Source organism: Telmatherina bonti (assembly GCF_933228915.1).
Source record: "Telmatherina bonti genome assembly, chromosome: 22".
NCBI classification, from domain to species: domain Eukaryota; kingdom Metazoa; phylum Chordata; class Actinopteri; order Atheriniformes; family Telmatherinidae; genus Telmatherina; species Telmatherina bonti.
The window spans coordinates 33,030,891-33,051,743 of record NC_136631.1 but is presented as its reverse complement, the minus strand read 5'-3'; the positions used below and the strand labels follow the sequence as shown (position 1 = coordinate 33,051,743).

The window sequence follows — 20,853 nt, the reverse complement described above, 5'->3', positions numbered from 1 at the left end:
GGAGAAATGAGGTTTGAATTATAAGTATCATTAAAAACTTGTTTTATTTCTTTACAAGAAAAACTTGTACACAAAGACCAGAATTCCTTACTTTGACCAATGTTTTGGAAAATTAAACTGAGTGTTGTGAGAAAAGGACAACATGCTGCAACCAGGTTTACAGTCACATCACCACACCTACCTGAAAGCAGCCAGTAGGGGAGCGTAAATGGAGTCGCCGTCGTACACATACAGGTGGTCCCAGCTGCATTCGGTGGCAAAGTGGTTGAACCGTAATCGGAGAATGGCGTTGGGTCTGTAAAACACATGACAACCATTATAATGTCGGTCTACAATTACTACTTAACTTGGAAATTACAAAATACATTCAGGGAGGAGTTTTCAGACACCCTTTATTTTTAAACCTTTTGCTATGTTGCAGCTTTATGGTAAAACTGTTGAAATTAAACTGGCTTTAAGTCAGTGGTCTGACTGGGACAGTAGAGGACTGGACTACTCCTGTGTTGTTTTGGCTGTTTGCTTTAGTTCTTGTTGGAAGGTGTACGTTTGACCCAGTCTAAGCACCAGAATAATGTACATCCATCATTTATTTACAACCAGCACTCAAAAAAACCAGCCCACCAAACCCCTGATGCTGAATAACACCCCCAGAGCATGATGCTGCCACCACCATGCTTCACTGTTGGGATGGGCAGGTGACGCTCCATGTACAAAGCCTAGTTTAGACTCTATTCATAATTTATGTGCAGGTATGTGGGGCATGCTCATAACTACCAAAGGCAGCCAAAAGAGTTTGTGTTGTATTTTTCCATTGAACACCAATCAATTTTTTAAAATTCATGTGAAATGGTTTACATAGAAGCGGATTTGAAGAAGCTGAAGAAAAGAGAATCAGCTGAGATAGCAAAAAGTTATTCGAACCGTCCACAAAGCCCTGTAAAACATCTGCAATTACAATTGTGTTTGGTAAACCAGCCCACCTTGCTGGGAAAGAAAATCAAGATGCTGAAAGCAGGAGGAGTTAGGACAATCTCCATGCTGTGTCCAGTTTCACATTTCTATACATTCCCATTTCTGCTGGAATGACCAGGTCATCAGAACATTAAAGGCTTTCGATCAAGCTGCCAAACTCGCCTCAGCGGGGAAGTCAGAGACCTATAGCTCTCTTTGTTAATTAGCCTTGGCTTTTTCTGATTCCAACACACTAAAAATCTGTTTCTATCGTTTGATGTGGACGGAGGAAAACGTTTAATTGTCAAGTTCAGGTTATTGATCATCTGGTACTCAACGATGTAAGGCAGACTGGTACGGAAAGTATATCGCAATCTTATTTTGGCCAAAACCGGCTCACTTAAAAAGGTACGCTAGGCCAGTGATTCCCAAACTTTTTCTGCAGGGCCCCCTTTTCATCATGTCGAGCCCCCCACCCATCACATGGGTGAAATGCCTCTTTAGTTTTAGTGGCTGTATTGTAGGTATCTATAATTAAAACCGTGTCAGTACTATTATCTATTCTTCTGCGTAAGTATAAAACATTTTAAACCAGGAATCTCTGCAAACGACTTTAGGTGAGTAAAGTTTACTATGAGACGAAGCTGCTTTAGTAAAACAACTTTTCTATATATGATAGTTTATTTCTAAAGTAACTTGCAGGCTTTTCTTTGTGTTCAGGATGAAATGTACCCAGGTGGTGTTGTAACTTGTTTGGCTTCATACTTCATTATATTAGATGATAATATTTTGGTACATGCAGAAGACTGCATTCTCATAATTACCCACCAATGATTATTATTACTGGTCAAGCAGGGACAGATATGTTCCATCATAGTTTGTTCTCTTTTTTTACGACTTAGTCTCTCTTGTTGATTTATCATCATTTTCTATCAGTACTTTTACAAATTCATCCAGTGTAAAAACTTCCAAGTTTTATTTAGCCTTGCTGCGCCCCCCATGTGATAACTCTGGGCCCCCCCTGGGGGGCCCGCCCCCCAGTTTGGGAACCACTGCGCTAGACGATCCTGGAAAAATGATTTTGGCAAGCTACATTTTGAAAACGCTCAATTCAAAAGTCCAAACCCCTCCAAAGCACAGGAACACTGAAGGGTTGAGAGGGGAGGGACAAATAGATGTTGAGTTTAATAGACATATCACCATCCAATCGGAACAGGACAGTTAAAATGATTGGATTAGGATTTTTTTCAGTCCTGTCTGTCCCACAGGTGACTCAATTTTTGGATTTTTGTGTCAGATCAGGGTGTGAAGGGGATTTTAAGCAATATAGTAAAAGAAATGCTCCTGAAGAAAATCTCCTACCCTACCTTTAACCCCATGCACAGTGATTGACAGGCCATCTGACATACCAGGAATTTTCCTGGTGGCCTGATGTGTTACTGGGCCCAACAGCATATTTATTGGTCTTACTGGTTCAGACAATTCAGTGGATCGCTGGCGTTACATCACGGTAAACTGATGAAAACTTATTCCCTGTTTCCGTGACTTCTCTCCTCTTTCACTGGAACAGTCAAACAACTCTCTGGCATAGTTCTAACTTTCCTGGTAAACACGATTCTCTTTGGGGATTTACATGGACATCCAAGCTTTCTGACCCTGTTGGGTTGTTACGAGCATGCACGAGTGACGAATGCATGTATTACAAAAATTGTTTTATTGAGCCAACAGGAGAAACATCTCAGAGATGATCAATCAATACTGTTTGTGTTGGGTTTCTGCATTCCTGAGAGCAGAATTAGAACAAACAATCAATTTAAATAATTTTAGCATAAGACTGCAACATAAAAAAGTGCATGAAAAAAACGTTTAAGGGTTTAAACACTTCCTTAATTAACTGTAAATATCCTTCAAATATGTTAAGCATACACTTCACATCTCATTAGCTATTTAACTGTTTAAATGTGTCATTAAATCACATTTCTTTATTCATTCGTTCACGTTTCTTTGGATCAGAGCTACACTTCAGTGTTACAAGCGACTCATTGACCAGCTGACGTGTCTGACATCACAGAGCAAACAGAACAAAGACTTTAAGTACAGAAATAGTTGATAATTCACCACATTGCGAAGCAGAAAAAAATCCCAAACATTCAACAAAATTTCACAAGAATTTATGGTGGCAGCACCTGGATGCCATTAATCCATATCTGCCTCAATTACAAGACAAATAAAAAGTCCCCAGCTGGGTTATTTAGGCTGTTGCTCGACTGGACGAATGAATGAAGCAAGTGTTTGTGGCTGGTGGAGAGGCAGCAGACAGTAAAACAAGCCGCTCCATCAGCTTCTGATTGTAAGCATTCATGAGATTCTTCAATATGTCTCAGCTCTAAATCTGGTTAACGTTGTAAAATGAAATCATTCAAAAGCAGAAAGGGAAAGAAGGAGTGTGTGTGTGTGTGTGTGTGTGTGTGTGTGTGTGTGTGTGTGTGTGTGTGTGTGTGTGTGTGTGTGTGTGTGTGTGGTTGGGGGGGTATGAATAGCCACATTTTAGTCACCAAAATGTTATTTATTAAAGAAAAGGAAGTGGTGTCTGTGCTTCTATTTTAGCTGAGACTAATGGAAGCGAGGGACGACTGCAGCCCCGAGCTTCGATTAGAAGACACGACTCGTGACCGGTAAATTATTCATCGAATGTCAGGACTGACGGCCGAGAAGCAACAAAGACAAGCCCTTTTCTACTTTAGTGGCCGGTAGTATGGTTCCTTTGAGCAAGGCAGCTTAATCTGCATCCACAAGTCAGTTCACTGCTCCCCCCATTAAAAGCACGCTGAGGTCTGAGGACAGGGTAGGATTGTGCCATTAGCAAATGGGGAAAGGAATTGATAGCAGAGAGGCCTGGGAATGAGAGAAACCCATTTAGAGACAGGAAGATCCGAAAGTTTGCATCTTCACGACCTGTCTTTGTGAACATAAGAGGGATCTCCTGCTCTTTTACCCCCAGCCTGCTGGCTAAACGCCTGAAATGTTAAATAATCAACAAGTTTATGGTTTAGATGAGCTGGCAGCCTAAAGAAAGGTGGACATATCTCTTTAAATCCACACAACATGAAGTGGATGCGCTGACAGAAACAATAGAGACGCAGTATTGGATTTCTTCCTGTTACTTTGCAACCAATTTTCATCCATCAGCCTCTGGATACTATAAACTGCTAATGCTCGGTGGAGGATTCGGGAATGCACTCGGCACAAAATGGTCATTATGAGCCTTCTGCCACTTTCCTTTAGTGAGACGCTGAGTGGATGAAATAAGGAGGAGTTTACCAGTTTGATGCATCATGCTTTTCATCTCTGTTCTCCAGATGTGTGAGGTTTGAAACTCAGGCATAAAACCTCGACTTTCTGGCCATTTTATCAGGTTTGCCTTTCTACTTTCAGGTTGGACCCTCATTTCACTTCAGAACTGCCTTTAATCTTGGTGCCATAGATCCAACAAGGTGGAAATGTTCCTCAGAGATTTTGCTCCATGTTGACATGAAGCATCACACAGTTTCTGCACATCATGATGGATTCTCATCATGATGTGCAGAAACTGTTCCACCTCGTCCCAAAGCTGCTCTGCTGGATGTAGATCTGGTGACTGTGGAGCCGTTGGAGGACAGTGAACTCATCGTCATGGTGGAGATGATGTGAGCTTTGTGACATGGTGCATCATCCTGCTGGAAGTTTCCATCAGAAGACGCTACACTGTGCTCATAAAGGGATGGACATGGTCAGCAGCAGGACTCAGGTAGGCTGTGCTGGTTAAACCATGTCATGGTGGTACTAAGAGGCCAAGAAAATATCCCCACATGCCACGTTTCACCATAAGGGCCCACAGTGGTTCACTTCCCAAATCAAACCCAGGTTTTCCAGACTCAAGCCACCAATCCCCCAAAATGTGATCAGATAATCTGATTAATTTAATCTGACTTCACAATTAACATAACTACTTGAGGGCGGCCCAAAGTCAGTCCTTGAGGGCCGCTGTCCTGACGGTATTAATGTATCCCCGTCCCAACAGCCTGGCTTCCATTAAATGGACCAAACAGCTAATAAAGTTCTGCACAGTGATGGATTAGTTTGATTCAGATGTGTTGGAGCAGGGATGCATGGAAAAACTACAGAATTGTGGCCCCTCAATAACCGGAGCTGGACTCCCAATACCTGGTTTAGCAATCTCCCATTATGTCACCAGTAGTTACACCCCTCCCCCATCAGTTTCCACCCAGATACAATAACAGCAACGTAAAGGCAAACAGGGAAAAGCACACACACTGAGTTATTCAGCTCCTGATGGAAAGTTATCAAACTATTTCAGCCCATGAGTGACTTAGATGTTGCAAAGGCCAAGGCTTGGGATTAGTCCCAACCTGGTGGACCTGCGCTGTACTTACTGGCCCTCAATAAGCCAGGTGCACTTGGTCTTGTACTTGTAGTTTCCTGGACCATCAGTCAGATAACCAGAGGGTCCCGTCAGTCTGGAAGGAGGAAAGAAAGAAAATTCCAGTTAAAAACCTGAAAAAATGCATGACTTGCATATTTCTCGTGATGCAGCAGGACATTAAACAACTTTTAAACTTCTATAGTGAGAAGTTTTACAGCAAAGGGTATAAGAGGACAGGTAAACATTTTCTGCCAACTCAGTGGTTGCATAAGTAACAGAGTAGCTGAAAATGATTAAACCACACAGCAAATTATGTGAGTGTGCAGCAGCCTCCCTGTTGTTGCCCCAGCAATTCCAGCTTGATGACACAGCAGCAGAGAGAAGCTCAGTTACACAGGGATGCAGTTAATATTGTATCATTACTAATGTAGGTCTCAGGGTGTGATGAGTCCTCCTAACACACCCTGTCGGTCTTGTTCCAAAACAATGTCTATGCACTTCCAGTCTGATGTCTACTGAGAGCTGAGCAGAACACACAGCTCCCCTGTTCCACCACAGGAGTCCCAGACGTCTGCAGACAGCCATGACAACCCAAAATGAAGCTTTTTATCAAAACACATGAGCGAAAGCTTAAACAAGATGCTTGTTAAAATGTATTTCTGAGACTTCCTGTTGCGTTTTATTTGTATCCAGGCAACAACTGTGCTGCAATCATTTGTTTATGAAAACTTCCTTTCCACAGCCGCTAAAGCCCGGGCTCAGAGTCCGAGGCAGCTGTGTGGGTTGGGGAGGGCGAAAAGTCCAAAGCAAAGGGCAATGGCAAGTCAACAGCAGCTTCACAGACCAAACGTAGACCACCGTATCACTACAGGCTCTTGTGTTTCACAGTTGAAATATCTAAAAGATCAAGTTATGCAGAAATGAAGTCAAGCAGATGAAAAAAAGTCCCTTCCAGATGTTCCAACATGACAACACGGGCTGAAACCTGCAGGTTTGCAGCTTATTTCGTTGCTTTTCACAAGCTGCGGATGCTCCTGAACGCAACACACCGCCATCGGTGGACATGTAGCTCCTCTGCTGTGGTTAAAAGTACAGCTGGACAGATTATCCTGGGAATAATCCTAATATCATGCTTTTTTTTAATCACTTGCTTAATGAGTAAATAAAGTTACAGATGCAAAATGTGCTTCTCTTGGATGAATCTGATATTAAGCAATGAAAAATGTGCCTTATCTGTAGTAAAGTGGATGTTGTTCCTGGAACAAAAGCTTTCTGTGGAACTGCACATAAAACTCAGCCTGATGGCTCAAATCCAGGCTGATAAAAATGTAATTTTTGGTTTAGATTAACCTGGAAAGTCAAACATAAACAGAGAACATGAGCAGATCTGCAGCATCTTACTACAGTAAGAAGAAAAACTTTGACTTCCAGTGATTAGACTAGAGCTTGTTTGTTCATCTCTGCATGTCTAAACATAAAGATAAAACTGGATATTTAATATGTTTCTTTCATTTTTTTTTTAGTATTGTCAGGAGTGTTAGCATCTAATAAGAGTGTGCAGCACGGGTAGCATGTGGTCTGTGAATAGAAATCCCTTCTGAATGCAGATGTTTCAGCAGCTGCAGAGCATAGCAAACCCTGAAGCATTTAATGACCATATTAAACCATAATACATCATTTAATTTGCTCTTTTGTGTTGCGAACACAAAAGGACGTTCAAAAAAGTGATATTTGTATCACATCACACTTAATATCAACAATTAACTCTGCTATCAGTGTTTACCTTCACTTTTTAGTCATAAACTAGATTAACCCTTAATAACACTATTTCTCAATACCCCTGGGGGTACTTCAAGGCATTCCAGGGGGGGTACTTGGAATTTTTTGAAAACATCTTTTATTTTTTCTTTAAAACATCCTTAAATAAAATAATATGTTTTATAAATATTTAGTATATTTCAATAAATGTAAGTTTACACTTACAAACTGAATTTACATTTAGATTTACACCATTTCATTGATCCTAAAATCCCATATTCCGACTTGAATTGAACCCCACCTGTTATGAGCCAAATCATATCAGTCACTGTCGCCTTGACAATGCAAACAAAAGTTTACTAAACCAAAAATAAAATGACAAAGTGCTGTATTTCATGGGTTTTCTTAACTAAACATACTTTACAGTGGTTAGGGGGTACTTGACTGAAAAAATATTTTACATGGGGTACCGTGTTGCAAAAAGGTTGAGAACCGCTGGTTTATAGGGCACTCAATGAAATACCTTGACATTTGACATTTTAACCTATAATTGTCCTTCTGGTATGTATCAAGACCTCTATTCTGTTGTTACATTAACAAAAAAAAAATAGTTTAATGCTGTAATCCTGTAAAGGGTTCAAGTAGAACTATTATGAGCATTTTAGGCTAATTTATTTTTATTTCTGAGACCAGAAGGGCTGGGATTGATGGAGTTATTGTCACAAATGGCTTTATTTACTTCAGACCGACCCTCTCCGTAGGCTGTCAGATCAGCCTGCGGGCAAAACGAGTGGATTGAGACTCTTCCGCATTAAGCCCCGCCTCCCGCTACTGCACTACATCGGGAGCGCGCACCGCACCTGCTTTCACCGTCATTGTAACGTCTCATAAACAGAAGGATTAGGCTGATATGAACTCAATAAAAAACATAAATACGATGTCAACACATAGCATACAGCCCTACATGTTGGAACCTGAATCAGAGCCTGAAAACGAAGTGGAAAACAGCAACCCACAGCAACGAATGCAGCAGGATGTCTCTCTTTGGTAAACTCACCAGCCATCGTTGGAAATAACTTTATCCCACGTTTTCCACCCGCCTGATGTATTTGTACATGCCCTTGTTAACCAGTAGAAGGTAACCAATCACCGAACCTTATCCCCCGGGACGTCACAAGGATTTCCAAGTAGAAAAAACTCTCTAAAACCACACGTTTTCCGTCGCCATGGAAACCGAACGGAGAGCGTGCTGGAACTCAAACTCAAACTCAAATATGCGTTTAGGTGATAAAAAACAGTGTCGTTCACATGTCTGATGAGGATTCAACACTGTAACACTGTAGAAAGCTCAGAAAACTCCAAATACCATCATAGCACCCCTTTAAGCAAAGTAAGTGTTGCAGCAAATCTCAATTAACCAGGTAAAAAAAAATTGATTAAAAAGTTTTTCTTTTGAGAAATACAAAAGCAAAACTTTCATCCTCTGCAGCAAATGTCATATATGTTGTTTACTGAATCCTGCTAGTTACACGAATTCCTTTAACCAAAGCTCCACTTTCAGGCTGGAGCTCCAACAACGGCCCATTCTGATGCAAACGGCATCCCTGAAGCAGTGCCAAGTGGTCTACCAATGATAAAGTGGTGCAAGCATGAGACCAGAGCAAACACGACGCCTCATTCAAAGGCGACAACGGGTCTGTTCAGAGACACGGCCTGCAGAGGGAAGGGAGTGTGCTCAGACATAAAGGCAAAATGGTTTTCCACACACGCTGCCCGAGGAGACAAATAAAAACAACCAATATGAGATTTTAAATCGATTACAGAAGATTCATACGTGGGATGGCTCCACATCCCCGCTGAAATCAATTCACTTGAACATTTAAATCATTCTTGCCGATATGGAGGATTTCTAATAGATTACGTGGAGGACTAATGTAAATGTCTGTTGGACGTGCAGCGCGGTGAGGAGTAATTGGGAGGTGATGAGCTGAGAGAGGCTGTAAGTTACCGTTGCCGTGCAAACACATTAAAGAGGACGAAACTGTGATACATTTCCAAAGCTGTGACCTGAACATGGATAGTAACGTATTCACAAACACACTCATCAGGCTGCAACGCAGTGAGAAATACATAAATTAGCAGCATTGGCTACTTTCCCAATGCAATGAAAACAGTGTTTTTTTTTAATGAGAGCACACGTCACATTACAACAGCTCTGCACAAACACAGCAGATTTAATCCGTACAATTTAACGTATAAGCTCAACCCTTTCACACACAGGCAAGTTATGAACATCTTTATCTTTTCACGACAATCTGGGCAATCATAATATGTATTCTAAAATTATGCCACATGGATGGATCAATAGTTATATAGGTATAAAAAATAAAAATATATTTTTAAAAAAAAAAAAAAAATTAAATGTCACAGAATTTCATTTTAAAAAATGCAGATCCAAAATGTGGAAGTTTTTTGTTTATAAATATGTTTCTCTCAGACCTTGGCTATCAGGAGAAAAAGATCCCAACATTCACTGCGTTTACATGGGAGTTTTAATTCCTGTTTAATTCCAAATAAAAGTTAAATCAGCTTTAAACTGATAAAAAAAAAAAACACCATGTAAACACTTAATTCCTAATGCAAATTTCTATTGGGAATTCAACTTAATTCTGATCTAAGTGGCTGGTTTATTCGCAGATATATTTATATCCTCTGTCATATAAACCTTCGTTCCGCTCTAAGTTAATTCTGGTCGTTCTGAGCATGCTCGTTACCTTGTCCTGTCCCGATGACGCACGTTGTTTTACCTCCCGTGTTCGGTGGTCTATCTTTCTTCTCCTTCTCAGTTGCTGCAGAAAGTGATGTAGTATGCTCCTGTTGAGCTGCTACTTCACATTTATAATAAAAATAGTGGCTAAACTGGTTCTTATTATGCAGTTTTTATAAGTTATGACTGAAAAGATGAGAAACAGGGAGCCAACTTTGTTTATTTCCGGTATACGTCATATGTCACGTCCAATCAGAACCCTTCCCAACCCGCTGCTCTAAAGAGGAATTAAGTGTTTCATGTAAACATTCATTCCGAATTATTACTTTTATGTAAACTGGTAGGAGAAAACGTTAATTCGGAATTATTCAATTCCAAATTAAAAAACACCATGTACCTATAGCCATTCTAACATAAAGACAGCTAAAACTTTTTACATTTTTCCCCTCACCTCCTCAGTCACTTGTGCCACTCTTTGAAACAGTTTCTGTCTGGAACAAGACAGAGGGCTTCATCACACATCTCACACTCTTAGGGGATGGACTGTTGGACCTGCCTGTTGTTTGTATTACTGTTTTTTTTTATTTTATTACTTTGTTTTCAATATTGGAAGATAACTATTTCAACTCACGCTGATCTTCGGCTGCTCCGATTGGATTTCATCGTCATAAAAACAGAAGAAAATAAAATCTGAGCATCATATCGGTCGAGAGACCGACAAAGTGATCATTGTTTACATCAAGCTTCAACGCGTAGGTCCGCTAACATAATTTACATGTTTTTAATAACAAAATGTAATAAATCATGAACGTAGCGCCGTGGAATTCACGTACGAACTTCCCAGAAAAAAACGCCACACAAAACGGCTGGATTGAAAACCTTCTCAAAAGGAATGAATTGTCTCTGTCTCACGATAAATCACCCAAAGTGTGTGTGTGTGTGATAGCAATTTTCTCCATGAAGGTTCGTCGTATGGTTCCTGAGATATTTTGCAAACTGTGGACGCGTTGGATCGTCCGCGTACCAGCCGAGCGGTTAGATTTAAACCAAGTAAAACAAATTTCTGACTTTATAGCACCATTACTTCCATGCAAGAAGCTCCTCCCGCTTATAAACCCGCATCTACTCTGTATTTAAGCACAGCATTTCCTAAACTTGATAGGTAAACACACAAGTAGAAGATTATTAGTTTGAGGTTCTTCCAGATATCTGATGGCCTTAAACACGAGAAATATGAGAAAAAACAAAGCTACAAACCCAGAAGGATATTGGAAACTTAAATTTTATAATTAAAAAAAAATCTAATAAAAGAGTTGAAATTAGCTTTGAGTGATTTATTTAGTCTAATAATGCGTGTTTCATTGCAAGATGAGAAAAAAAGCACAACACACACTCCTGACAGTGTTTCCACAACATTTCATGCAAGCAACACCAGGGACACTTATTTTTTCCATTTCCCATTGAGGACTGCTGGGACTGTGTCGAACCTGCAGACAGGATGGAGAACATAGAGGTGGATCAGCCGGGACTGGAGTATGATCTCTGCTGCTACTCGGCTGCTTTCTGTTTTGTTTGGCTAAAGATTCGGCGAAAACAGTGAAATCTGATGCAGACGAGAAGAGATGGAGCATGGAAGGAAGAAAGAAGCTGCATCTTAGAAACAGGATTCTGAGAAACACAACATGCACCAAGCTTTTCTTATCGTTTCCAGGACAGCAGAAACTGCAGTTTTGGACTGACTTGGATGCATTTTATGCAAGTTAAAAACCAAAATCTAGGAAACTCTGGACCAGATTGAGATCTGCTCGTCAACAAGCTGGAGGGTGACTCTTAAACTAGCTATAAAACTTCCCAATCAGTGCTGTCTTACTCTGAGTTTTATGCAGCAAGTTTTATATAAACAATATGAAATGTTTTGGTTTTTTATCTTATTTGAGAGGCAAATGAAATCCGATGAATGGAGAGAAAAACTATGAAAAGCATGTACCTTACAGTATATATGGTGTAAATGAGAACGCAGGTCAAGAAGAAGTGTAAAGACGTCCAAACATACATGAAACCCAGCATTAATACATCTGCATTCATACGGAAGATATAGCCTTTTTTTTTTTTTTTAATCTTTTATATCTTTCTGACACTATAGATCTGACTGCAGTTTGCGGTATATTCAGTCAGTTCAGGTGGTCAAGATTACGACACACATGTGGAAATGTACTGTATATGTAGACATATTTACCCTACAGTGACATTTCTGATACATAAACATTCTGAGACATTTTTCATCACTTTATGGTAAAAGCTTTGCCGTTATTGATACTTGTTTCCTGCCCCTTCATAGATACCAACAAGCAGAAGAGTATATTAAATTATTTTTGACATAACTTTCAGTAATATACAGTAAATATTCCCCAAAAAAGTCTTAGTACTACATTTTGTTTAAGTGCCAAATAAAAACCTCATATTAAAAGAAATAGGACTTTCCTTACCATTTTGGGTTAAAAGAACTTCTAGATCTTAAAAACTTCCTCCAATCACAATGTTAAATATCCTATTTTTAATTCCTAGATAGCTAAAATTATAAAAATGATTTAGATACATTGTAATCTGTAAGACGTCATGAACATGTGTAAATATGCAAATTAATATTTTAAAATTTAAAAGACTCAACTATTACAAAAAAGTTCAATTCAATTATTTTACAGGTTTATATACAAACCTGTAAATAAACATGATCTATTATATATTACATAATTCTCTCTCTCTCTCTCTCTCTCTCTCTCTCTATAAATATATATACACATATATAAATATATATACACATATATAAATATATATACACATATGAAATAAAAATCATGTAACTGAGGAAAAATTGTAGAAACTGCTGTTTGTTTTAAGACAATTTTGTTTATTCCTCGTGTTTTATAAAATGATCATTAAATGTAATCATCTTGTTAATGTACTTGTGCTTATTTGCACTAAAACAAACAGAAAAAAGTGATAACTTCTTTATTTATAGGTTATTATCCTGTTATCTTACTGGCCTGACCCACTGGAGATTAAATTACACTGAATGTGGCCCCTGAACTAAGCTGTAAATTGACACCCTGGTTCAGGAGTCACTGAGCTGAGAAGATATTCTACAGGAGGAGCAATGCTTTATTTAAAAAAAAAAAAAAAAAAAAAAAAGAAAAAGTTTAAAAACAGTCTTAGAAGTTAGCTTTGTGGTCAAATATGATTGCTAATGAATACAGAATTGCTCCACAGACTGATTAGTATAGATGCTAACAGCATCCTGACAATTTGGTTTGTAACAAACGCAACAACACCTGAATTACCTGATCGCCCATAAAAACACTCCAATGCAGACCTGTTTGGTTGCTATGATGCGCAGTGTCTGCTTACCGAGGACATCTTGCAGCATCAGAGTGTTTTCGATGAGTGAAACGTATCTAGAAACGCATCTTTGTGCCACAAGCTTTATTTGATGGAGAAACTTTAAAAAACTATTACTGTAAAGCGCAACGCGAAGTCACAGAAGCTGCCGGATAAACTGAAAATGAAATAATTAAAGACAAGCAGCAGGGTCAGTCACTTCAGATTAAGTGCAATAGAAAGTGGAAGAAGCAGAGTTGGTGTCAGGACATGAACATGCGTCACCAGCGTACACTGGCTCTATGTTGCACGGACAAGGCGCTCATTCACCATCGTGTTCTCCTGCAACATAAAACTGGCTCAAGGTCCAAATCTTACTATTGGAAGAGTAAAAGATTCATTTCATGCTTAAAAATCTTGTCTATCTTTGGATGTCCTCAATGAAAGCGCTTATGTTTAGCATTTTTTGTTGCCATGATCTGATCTTAGCATGAACAACCAACAGTCCCCCCCCCTCCTTCCAGCTAAAGTCATCAACAACACAAGCAACAGTTAGGACGACAACTTATAGTAAAATAAAAATAGCTGTAGCACAAACAGGCTCTTTAAAACCGTTTCAGGCTCTCTGAGCTTCTGTCTGAGCCTGGAGTCAGCTCCACACATCCAGGGACAACTATCCCACCCCCCCACTTGGCCCTGATGGCTCACTGGGACTCCACTTTGGCACAATCTTGCAACAGAAGGCGTCTTTTTAACCGGCGTTCGCTGAGCCTTGTATGGACGTATTGTCTGTATGCTAAGCACGGCCTCAGACCACAGCCTCTCCCTGCCTTAAAAACCTCCGATTCCACACCAAGCGGGTTTACCACTCCTCTCAGAGATAATTAACCCACCTGGCTGACACACACTCAGCGTTACCGATAAAACTGCACACTTTGCCACATGAGCACAGCTGCTTGATCTGATAAACATTAAACTGCGAGTGAGTCAGCGTCTTGTTGTGTTACTAGCAAATCAGGTCAGACCTTCAGTCCTCCAGAAGACAAGTAAAGCACAACCTCCACAACAGGGCAAGAAGAAAGGTCAACCCCCCACTTTCCACATCACATACAGGAGTTAAGGTCAATCTTTATACAGGCTTCCAGAGTTAAGAGGAAAACTTCAGATGCTGTGGTCGGATGAGACGATGCAGCATCGGGATGGAAGCGCGCGGCCGGATGAGACGATGCAGCATCGGGATGGAAGCGCGCGGCCGGATGAGACGATGCAGCATCGGGATGGAAGCGCGCGGCCGGATGAGACGATGCAGCATCGGGATGGAAGCGCGCGGCCGGATGAGACGATGCAGCATCGGGATGGAAGCGTGCGGTCGGATGAGACGATGCAGCATCGGGATGGAAGCGTGCGGCCGGATGAGACGATGCAGCATCGGGATGGAAGCGCGCGGCCGGATGAGACGAAGCAGCATCGAGATGGAAGCGCGCGGCCGGATGAGACGATGCAGCATCGGGATGGAAGCGCGCGGCCGGATGAGACGATGCAGCATCGGGATGGAAGCGCGCGGCCGGATGAGACGATGCAGCATCGGGATGGAAGCGCGCGGCCGGATGAGACGATGCAGCATCGGGATGGAAGCGTGCGGCCGGATGAGACGATGCAGCATCGGGATGGAAGCGCGCGGCCGGATGAGACGATGCAGCATCGGGATGGAAGCGTGCGGCCGGATGAGACGAAGCAGCATCGGGATGGAAGCGTGCGGCCGGATGAGACGATGCAGCATCGGGATGGAAGCGCGCGGCCGGATGAGACGAAGCAGCATCGGGATGGAAGCGCGCGGCCGGATGAGACGATGCAGCATCGGGATGGAAGCGCGCGGCCGGATGAGACGAAGCAGCATCGGGATGGAAGCGCGCGGCCGGATGAGACGATGCAGCATCGGGATGGAAGCGCGCGGCCGGATGAGACGATGCAGCATCGGGATGGAAGCGTGCGGCCGGATGAGACGATGCAGCATCGGGATGGAAGCGCGCGGCCGGATGAGACGATGCAGCATCGGGATGGAAGCGTGCGGCCGGATGAGACGAAGCAGCATCGGGATGGAAGCGTGCGGCCGGATGAGACGAAGCAGCATCGGGATGGAAGCGCGCGGCCGGATGAGACGATGCAGCATCGGGATGGAAGCGTGCGGCCGGATGAGACGAAGCAGCATCGGGATGGAAGCGCGCGGCCGGATGAGACGATGCAGCATCGGGATGGAAGCGTGCGGCCGGATGAGACGAAGCAGCATCGGGATGGAAGCGTGCGGCCGGATGAGACGATGCAGCATCGGGATGGAAGCGCGCGGCCGGATGAGACGATGCAGCATCGGGATGGAAGCGCGCGGCCGGATGAGACGATGCAGCATCGGGATGGAAGCGCGCGGCCGGATGAGACGATGCAGCATCGGGATGGAAGCGTGCGGTTGGAAATGAGTTGAATATCGAATACAACAGAATGTTGAAATGATTTTAAAAGGAAAAAGAAAAGAAAGATAGCAGGAATCAACAACTCCTGTGCTCAACGGCTGTGTCCTGCAGATGCTTCCTGATTGCAACATACCTGATTTATATAAAACGCATCTCCAACAGCTTGTTAAGTTCTGCACAAGTCTGCTAATGAGCCGTTCATGTGAATCGGGTGTGTTGCCACAGGGACACATGCATCACCTGCAGGATCTGAGCTCTCGAGGACTGGAGATGGTGATCCCTGACTTATAGGATCGGCTTGGGCAGGTATCAAAAGACATCTCTCCTCCGACACACCTGCATGGCTAAATTCCTTCCTCTGCGTTTCACTAAGCTCTGCACAGACCTGGTAACTTCACACTCATTTGATACAGGTGTACTGGAGGAGAAATGCATGTAAAAGTTGCAGAGCAGTAGACCTCCAGGACCGGACTCGGAGCTCGGGTGTGCTCCTGGTACCAGAGTGACCAACACAACCACACCGGTGAACTGCTGACAAAAGCAGTTTGAAGGATGAGCCATCCCACAGCAGAATGAGACCAGTATGAGGTGGAGGAGCCAGGCTGGTTGTGGCTCCTCCACATGCTGCTTGTTTCATGAATAACCTGTTAAATTACCAATAATATGCTTTGTTTCTTCAGACTCCAGTGCTTCAATCTAAAACGTCTCCAAACAAAAGTCAATAACAGACTCAGCTGTTTGGCAGAGAAGATTAGGAAACTTCCTCATCAGCTCAACATACAGCTGCGAGTTTTACATTAACCAGGTGGAAAACTATTCAGCATTCTCCTGCGTTTCATGTAAAAACTTTGCATTTATAATATAATACTTTAGCTCAAGGTGCACGAGTTAGTTAGTGGTCAAACTTTTTGCTTAATGGCATTTTAATATGGAAATAAGGTTGAAATTGCTCCAAAATACAAAAATTAAAAAAGTAACATCAACCACATATTAAATCCCATGAAATTTTACAAATTAAGACAATCTTGAAGTAAAAAAACTAATCAAAAAAGATGACAGTAAACCCGTTTTCTCCTGGATGCAGATAACTAACAGTCTCTAACAACAACCAGTTTCATCCAGAGAAGCATTAGAGGCTCCACTTCACCTGCTCAGATGTGCTCAGCCATCAGCTGAGCATGCATAACGCTGCAGGCTTTCTGCTGCTCCACTCAGACAGCCTGGCACTGGGCTGAGACAGCATGACACAATTTACTGAATTTAAAGGTACCCAAAAAAGGCACGTTTTAGCTGCACTGAGAAGATTATTTACAAATCTGGATGAAGATCAGTTTAATAATTCAAAAAAACTGAAGAAAAGTCTCGTCTGCTGTGTTTCAGCCTGAGTCCGGTGACAGGAGATGAAGGCAAATGTTCATGTTTTAATTAACAAGCTTGTTTATCTCAAGATGGCAGGATGTGCAGATGGACATAATCCTTCACAAAGTGGTCAATAACATAATCTGCAGCTATGTTAGCTGAGGGAGGCTGTCATGACATGATGCAGCTCAAACCTCAGCGATGTGAGGTGATACTTGCAGAGTTGGGCTACATGTAAACATTTTGATCACGTTCTAAATTTAGTTTAAATCAAATTGAAAGAGAGAAAACAAGTGTGGGAAGAAAACAAAAGACGTGTCATTAGGGTTTTTTAGACTTCAAACACCAACTCTGAGGTCAATGTTTTTAATAAAAAGTGCTTAAAGTGGATCACATATCATGAAGTCATTAGATTATATGACATAGTGGCCTTTGTGTTATGGTATCTAGCAGCCACACACTGGTAATAAAACACACTTTATAAGCATCATCAACAAGTGTCGGCACCTTGAAAAGAGCTTCATTTTTAGACTCTTCAAGCCTCAGTTAGCATGTTACATGTTGAGGTTTACAACAGCATGGTTAGAAATACTGAGCAGGTGTGGTGTGTGTGGAGTGTGAAGGGAAAGCCTCCTCTCTGTGGGAAAAGAACATGGCAGCATGGCTGCATCTGAACAAACTGCAAGACTTCTGGAACAAAGAATGAACCTTGTGCCAGCTGTCAAGCACGTTGGTGGAAGAGGGATGGTTTGGGCCTACTGTGAAGCCACAGGATTTTAAAACACCCTTCAGTCACTGAATGGACCACAAACGTTTCTGTTTACCAAAGTATTCAGAGTCAGATGCGTGACAGGTGAAACCAGAATGAGTCACGCAAAAGGAAAACAATTATAAACAAGAAAAGAGTGCAAACTGTGATACGGATCAACACCAACATAAAATCACTTCTTACTTTTCACATTTCAGCAACTCCTGAAAATTTCATTCAAATCTGTCCATAACTTTCTGAGTTATCTTAAACACAAACAGATAAACGGCAGGGAAACCATTACCTCCTTGGCAGACGTAACCACGCTGCATATCTACAACAGAATGGATGGAATAAAAATTAAATGGACTGTGTCGCAACGGTCTAAAGTCCAGACCTCATGATGACCGACGTGCTGAGCTGGAATCTGAACACATCGCAGATCAACGAGTGTCTACAGACCTGAATCAACATGTCTGAAGAAATGTGGGGAATTCCTCCAGAAAACATGTGAGACACTGAAAATTTCATACTAAACGTAATTTAAAAAAGAATAAAGTGTTGGCTTCTACTGGTTTTTGTGGTTTCCCTTTCGGCTTGTTCCTCTAAACGGGTTGCCACGGCGAATCATCACTCGGGAATTGGGACATATTTCTGCTGCCATTTATGCAGGGTTGGGCTCAAGCAGGACTCGAACCGCTGACCACAAGTGCCAACTAGAAGCTGTTAAGTCAGGGGAAAATCTAGTTCTTCACGCACTGTTTCTACTTTTAGCCTCAGTTTTTGTTAATTCATTGAAGACATCCATCATATTTACCTCATTTAAAGAGCAGCAAATTGAAGTTATTTTATCACATCCTGACATATAAAACCACACTTTCACAAGACCGTACTTTGAACCTGAAATAATCGTGACCCGAAACAAGCCATCTAGATCCTCAGATGAACTCAGATGAACAGTGTCAAACAATCCTGAATGAGCTGGATAAAACAAAGAGAAAAGCAGACATGCAGCAACAATCACCTCCATTTAGAGCAGCAGTGTTTTTCAACCACTGTGATTGAGATTACCAGGTGTGCCCTGAGAAATTACCCAATTTCACCTAATTGGTCTAAAAAGCAGCTCTGTGTTCATTCCAAACAGGCCCCAGGGAAAGATAATAAAATTTCTTCTTCTTGTGTTTATCTGATTTCTATTCAAGAGGCTTTGACTAGACAGACTTTATATGAATAATATGGACTTTAAAAAAAAAAAAATTATATATTATATATATATATATATATATATATATATATATATATATATATATATATATATATGTGTGTGTGTGTGTGTGTGTGTGTGTGTGTGTGTTTGTGGTGTGCCTTGTCATTTTTCAGTGAAAAAAAGTGTGCCTTGGCTCAAAAAAGGTAGAAAAACACTGATTTACAGCATCACCATGTGCTCCACCGTCATGCAGATATATTAATCACCTGGCCAGGTATCATTATAGCATCCAGGCTATGACAGACAATGAAATTACTAAAATTGGCTGCAATAACACGTTGCAGATTGCACATTTGAACTATCATTATATAAGTAAGCATGTCCACTATTAGATGTAAGAGATGGTGTAGTAATTAGACAGGTGTTGCGTTTCTCAGGTGTGCACTGCTGCACGGCAGCTCTGGCTCAATACCAGCCAAAGCAAAAGAGAAGGAGGCTCTTTGGAAAGCCAACTTGGCTGATAAAAGCAGCATTATTCTATCCGTGGGGTTAGTGTACCTGAATCGCCCTCCGCAGTGCTGGCATTGGTCCCCAACCCAGCCGGGGAAACACACGCAGCTGCCCGTGGCGGCGTTACACTGCCCGTTCATACACGGTTTGTCGCATTCCTTCGCCTCGGTGACACCGGGAAGCCCGGAGAGCAGCACGACAGCCGGAAGCAGGAGCGCAGTCGTGAGCATCAACAAGCTCCGGCCGGAGCCCGAGCAGGCCCACCGCGTCGCCCCGTACATTCTCTCACAAAAGATGGCTGCTTGAGGCTCCGCTGTTGCGGGGACAACGACCCGCCGAGCCGTCTGTCACTGCGGTTCCGTTTACCGGAACAAAGGTACCGTTTCCCTCTGGGTGAGCTTGTCTGTTGGCGGTGGTGTTCCCTGGTAACTGGGTTTACATCTTTCCAGTGGTTCTGGTTCCCAGCGCCGCACCAAGCCGCATATTGACATCCAGAAGTGACGTCATGGTGACGGAAATGCGCAACGGAGACGCGCGCGGCTTTCATTTTGCAACTCTTACTTTGAAACCACACGAGAACATTTCCGCCCCTGCAAATGACGTCACGACGACGAAGAAAGTCCCGCTCATAAACAAGCTAACATGTGCTTCAATTCATAATATTCATACAGAAGTTCCAATAAACTGTTAAAATGTTATTTATACGATATACTGTATATTGTACATTATTTTTAGTCTGTCACATATTTTATTTACTTATTTATTTAATCGTTTTTGGTTTTTTAGTCACTTTATCTTTAATTATGGTTATGTACTAAACTGAATGGGTGTTTTTTGTTATTCTGTGTATGTTCAATGAATGTTAATTTAAATAAAGCATATTTTTAAACAAACTAATTTGTTAGCTTAAACATACTAGCTTCTTTTACTTTTTTTTTTTTTTTACTGAAGGGTGTGCCATTCACTTGGAAAATAAACTAAACATTTTTCTAAACTTACATTATTTTAAAAAATGTATATTTTACAAATAAAAAAAAAACTCAGTCATTCTCTCAGTATCTATCTATCTATCTATCCATCATAAGAGACTGGTGGCAGTCGCTTCTGGTGTCACAGGTTGTCTGTTTTGCAGATTTACTTTAAGTTAGGCCTGTGTTAAGCCTCACTGGCAGAGTTGGAAATTCTATTCTAAAGTTGAATTGAATTTTCACACATGGTGGGGGCCATTGGGTTTCGACAGTACTAAAGGTCGAAATCTCAGGACTGGTCTCAATTCAGTTCAATTAAATT

General features: G+C 41.7%; 1 protein-coding gene across 1 annotated transcript in view; it reads right to left on the bottom strand.

Annotated features, from left to right (window-relative positions):
• The window catches only part of atrn (attractin), a gene marked incomplete at its 5' end in the record, with an annotated part of 183,902 nt that extends 164,058 nt beyond the window's left edge, over positions 1 to 19,844 (bottom strand). The window contains 3 exons of the mRNA XM_079262522.1: positions 182 to 295; positions 5,385 to 5,468; positions 19,612 to 19,844. Coding sequence (XP_079118648.1) covers positions 182 to 295; positions 5,385 to 5,468; positions 19,612 to 19,844 — 431 coding nt within the window. The remainder of the gene's footprint in view (positions 1 to 181; positions 296 to 5,384; positions 5,469 to 19,611) is intronic.
• Positions 19,845 to 20,853: the final 1,009 nt, after the last annotated feature.